The sequence below is a fragment of the Tupaia chinensis genome, unplaced genomic scaffold, assembly GCF_000334495.1.
Source record: "Tupaia chinensis unplaced genomic scaffold, TupChi_1.0 Scaffold000395_1, whole genome shotgun sequence".
Lineage (NCBI taxonomy): Eukaryota > Metazoa > Chordata > Mammalia > Scandentia > Tupaiidae > Tupaia > Tupaia belangeri.
Window position 1 is genome coordinate 2,363,787 of NW_006159897.1, and position 3,864 is coordinate 2,367,650.

Genomic DNA, 3,864 nt, shown 5'->3' on the forward strand with positions numbered 1-3,864 from the left:
CTCCCGCCCCCCCTCCCGCCCCGCCAGAACAAGCCACGACCGCTGACCCTCATCTCGGGTCCAACCTTTGCCCCAACATTTCGGGAGCAGCCAAAATTCTGCTGCCCAGGGCGGCCGCCGCCGGACCTGCCCGCACCTGTCACTGGCGAAACGACACCAAGCCCGCCGTTTCCGCCCAGTTCTCCACCACCCTCGAGCAACCGCGGCCACCTCAGTCCCTTTCTCTCACCAGGTGTCCCCTTTCCGGAGCGAGGTTTTGAGCAGCGTCGCGATGTCAGAACGCTGGGTGTCCAGATCCGCCGCTCCGCCTTCCGCCATCTTCTTCCACTAGCGGTAGCGGAGGCGGCAGCGACGGCGGCGGCACGCCCCAGAGCATTGTGGGAATGGCGCCCCGCAGCCCCTCCCAGTCGGCAGGTCGAACCAAAAGAGACGCAAACGGAGGGGGTGCGCCTTGGGACAAGAGGCGGCCCCGAGGGCGGACTGGGCGCACGGCCGTGGTCTGCTGCCCCCCACCGGTCCCCTCCCGTTCGGCATCTCGCCTTGGCCTCCCGGGGCCTGGGGCCGCCGGATTCTCAGTCTCTTCGCCGAGGGCTCGGGCGCTGTCTTGCTTGAGCGATGGCCACCCATCCATCCGGACTTCGCCTTCCCCGCCCTCTTTCCCACAGGCGCCTGAACAGCCTTATTTGCGCATTCACTCACGCTTGCGGGTAGGGGACGGTGGGGTGGGGCGGGAGGCGTGGGGGCTGCTAAGATATGGCAGAAAATTTAGCAGCTCCGTGACTGGGCTTTCCCCCGCAAGTCCCTGTGTGTGTTGGTAGAAGGAACTCCCAAAGGGAAGGCTTGGTCACCGTGCCCTTCCTGGGTTCCTTCCAGGCGTCTTACTCTTGCTGTAGGTACGGATCTTTTATAGGCTCTTTGTGACGCCTCCCCAGGCACACCCAGCCAACTAAGCTGCAGTGAAAAACACGTCCCAGTTCCCCGGTGGACAGGCAGTGAAATATGTATTGAACTATGCCAAGCATTGAAGAAGAAAACGTGCAAGAAAACCTCCCCACGGACAGAGAGTAACATTTCCTTAGCCTCATCTCATGATGCTTGTACCTGAGTTGAAACTAGATAATACCAGCTTTTGAAGCCAACGATTATGTTACAGATGGGGAAATCGAGTCTGTCAAAAATGAAACGCCGAGGGCACATAGCAAGTGGAAAGGCAAGTTTATCAACCAAGTTGCGAAGCCCACGGCCTATGTACATTATAGCACACTCATTGCCTCTCGCGAGAGCCTGACCTAAAATGTAAACTCCTCAAGAACTGGAACTGGGTTAATCTTTTTTTAAAAATTTTATTATTATTATTATTAATCTCTGTGCCCCTGGCGACTAGCACAGTCCTACCTAACATGTAAACACTACCTATTTGTATGATAAATGAATTAGGGCAAAACTGCTCACATGTTTCCAAGCATGAAGATATTCCGTTTTAATAAGATAATGATTTGAAAAGTCTAAAAGATAGACAAGAATCCCCACATGATCTCTTTTGTTTTCCCATGTTTTTTTTTTTTGGAGAGATTTTCACTGTAGGGCGCGTGCGCTCGCCAGACAGAGAGAGACATAGAGACAGAAAGCGAGAAATCACCCCCCAGGGGGGATGGTCATGCCGCAATCCCTTCTCCTCCATTCTCCTCTCGGGATCTTAGGCACGCACACACATGTGCCTGGCGTGAGTGTTAAGCCACCGGGTCCGGGATGTGAACCGCGGTCGACTACGTGGGAGTCCAGCGACATAGCCATTACGCTAACTGCTGGTTCCCGTGTTTTCCCATGTTTTTAATGCCTCACTTATTTTGTGTAAATGGAGTAAAGATGGATGTAGCTATGCTGGTAAGAAATGCTGATCCCTAAGCAGATGGGGTGGTGATAAAGACCCTGGACTCCCACATGGCTGACCATGGTTGAAATCTGGACCTGGTGGCTTGGTTTCTCTTTCTCTCTTTCTCCCTGGTCAAATTGAATAATAATAATGATAAATAAAATTAAACAAATAATTCTTTTTAAAATATTAAAAGAAAAAAAAAACCTTAAATGCTGAACCCTTCCAAGTGAAAGTAACGTACATTGGCATTATGGTTTGCGCATAATAGCATTAAGATAGCTTTTTTCTGCGTAAGAATACTACTTTGCGTTGTCATTTCAACCTTGATCTGACAGTTCGAGAACAACTTCCAGTTACTGTTCTTTCTTATATCTGGATTTTCTTCTGACAGTTTAAAAAATTAGAATTTTGGTAACCATGGATAGCAAAAGGTCACTCTCACCCTCCCCTTCTTTCCACCCACTTGGTAAAAGAGTACAAAGTAATGTTTTAAAGACCTGCAACATGAAATGGAAACAGTATGTCAGAGCCTCACAGACATGAGTTCAAACTTCACTTCAGGTTCTAGCTGCAAAGCACTGAATCTTTAGCATAATCATGAAATTGAGTATACTAATACCTATCTTAAAGGATTTTTATGGAGATTAGTGAAATTATATGTTTATTGCCCGGGACATAACAATCAATAAATAAACACTAGCACTGTTTACTGATAACCAGGTGAGTTGTATAGTATTGAAATTATATCTCAATAAATATGTTGAAAAGAACATGTTAGAGATTTGGAAGTCAAAATTGTGCTCTCAACATAATACACCTAGGAAGCAATGCATCTTTCTTGCTTTGCTGTCTAGTTTCCCTTAAAAAAAAAAAAATCCAGACTTGAGATGTTGACACCTATAACTGTACAGCAAAGTAAAATAATCTTTTTTTTCACTTGAACCATGCTAAGGCAACGAGTTAACTGTACGCAGACATGTAAATCTAGTGTCAATTTGAATTATGTGTCAGATTTATATGGTCATTTTGTAGACTTAGCTAGTTGCCATCAATTTCAGAAAAGAAATAATATGGGCTAGTTGCATAGAAAAACAGGGAAATATGTCATGACTTTCCCGCTGACCTACTAGTGCTAGTATTTTACTTAATGAACACTACAGAATGTCTAACATGTTTCTAAACATTTTTGAAGTACTAAATTATTCCTTATAATAACCTTATGAGGTAGGTACTATTCTTTCAATTCTATAGATGAGGAATTAAGGCAAGTTAGCAGTAGAACCCAAATTTGAAACGAAGCAGTCTGGATCCAGAATCTATAAGGCTTGGATATATTCCTTTCTTTCTCTCTCTTTTTTTCCCCCTCTTTTTGTTTCTCTTTCTTTCTTCCTTCCTTCTTTCCTTTCTTCCTTTCTTTGCTTTCTTTTATTCCCAGAGGACACGTGCACTCACCACTGAGATTCAGAAAAAGAGGGGAAAAGCACTCTCCCAATGGGGAATGGTCATGCTGTAATCCCTTCTTCATTTCTCCATCCTGTTGGGATTCTGAGCATGCATGCACATGTACCTAGTGTGTTTTTCCAAGCCACCAGGGCTGTCATTTAAACTATAGTTGGCCATGTGGGTTCCAGCTCCCTTAACTACTAGACTACAGGTCTGGCTCTGGGTAAATTTCTATTTCTCTACAGGCCTTTATTATCCTGTTTATAACAAACAACTTCTTAGTGACTTCAGCTTATCAATTTGTGAAAATTCTGCTTATTTTACTGATGCTTCTCTCAATTATGAAGAGAAATATTGTTCATAAATACTAAATTGGTTAAGGTCCACATCCCTATTGAATAGCTAAGTAAGTAAATTGATCAGATAATTAAATACTAGGTCATCAAGAAAGTCATGACACATTTTTGCATAGGAAAATGAAAAATATGTCATGACTTTCCTGATGACCCAATATAAAGCAGGGGTTGCATTCATTTATTTAGAAA

The 3,864-nt window shown here is 44.7% G+C and overlaps 1 protein-coding gene across 4 annotated transcripts in view; it reads right to left on the bottom strand.

The window, feature by feature from the left end:
- Positions 1–380, bottom strand: part of USP15 (ubiquitin specific peptidase 15) — a 152,410-nt gene extending 152,030 nt beyond the window's left edge. For all 4 annotated transcript variants that reach the window (XM_006154147.3, XM_014590038.2, XM_006154146.3 and 1 more), the window contains exon 1: positions 230–380. In XM_006154147.3, the coding sequence (XP_006154209.1) occupies positions 230–318 (89 nt within the window). In that variant the 5' untranslated portion in view covers positions 319–380. The remainder of the gene's footprint in view (positions 1–229) is intronic.
- Positions 381–3,864: the final 3,484 nt, after the last annotated feature.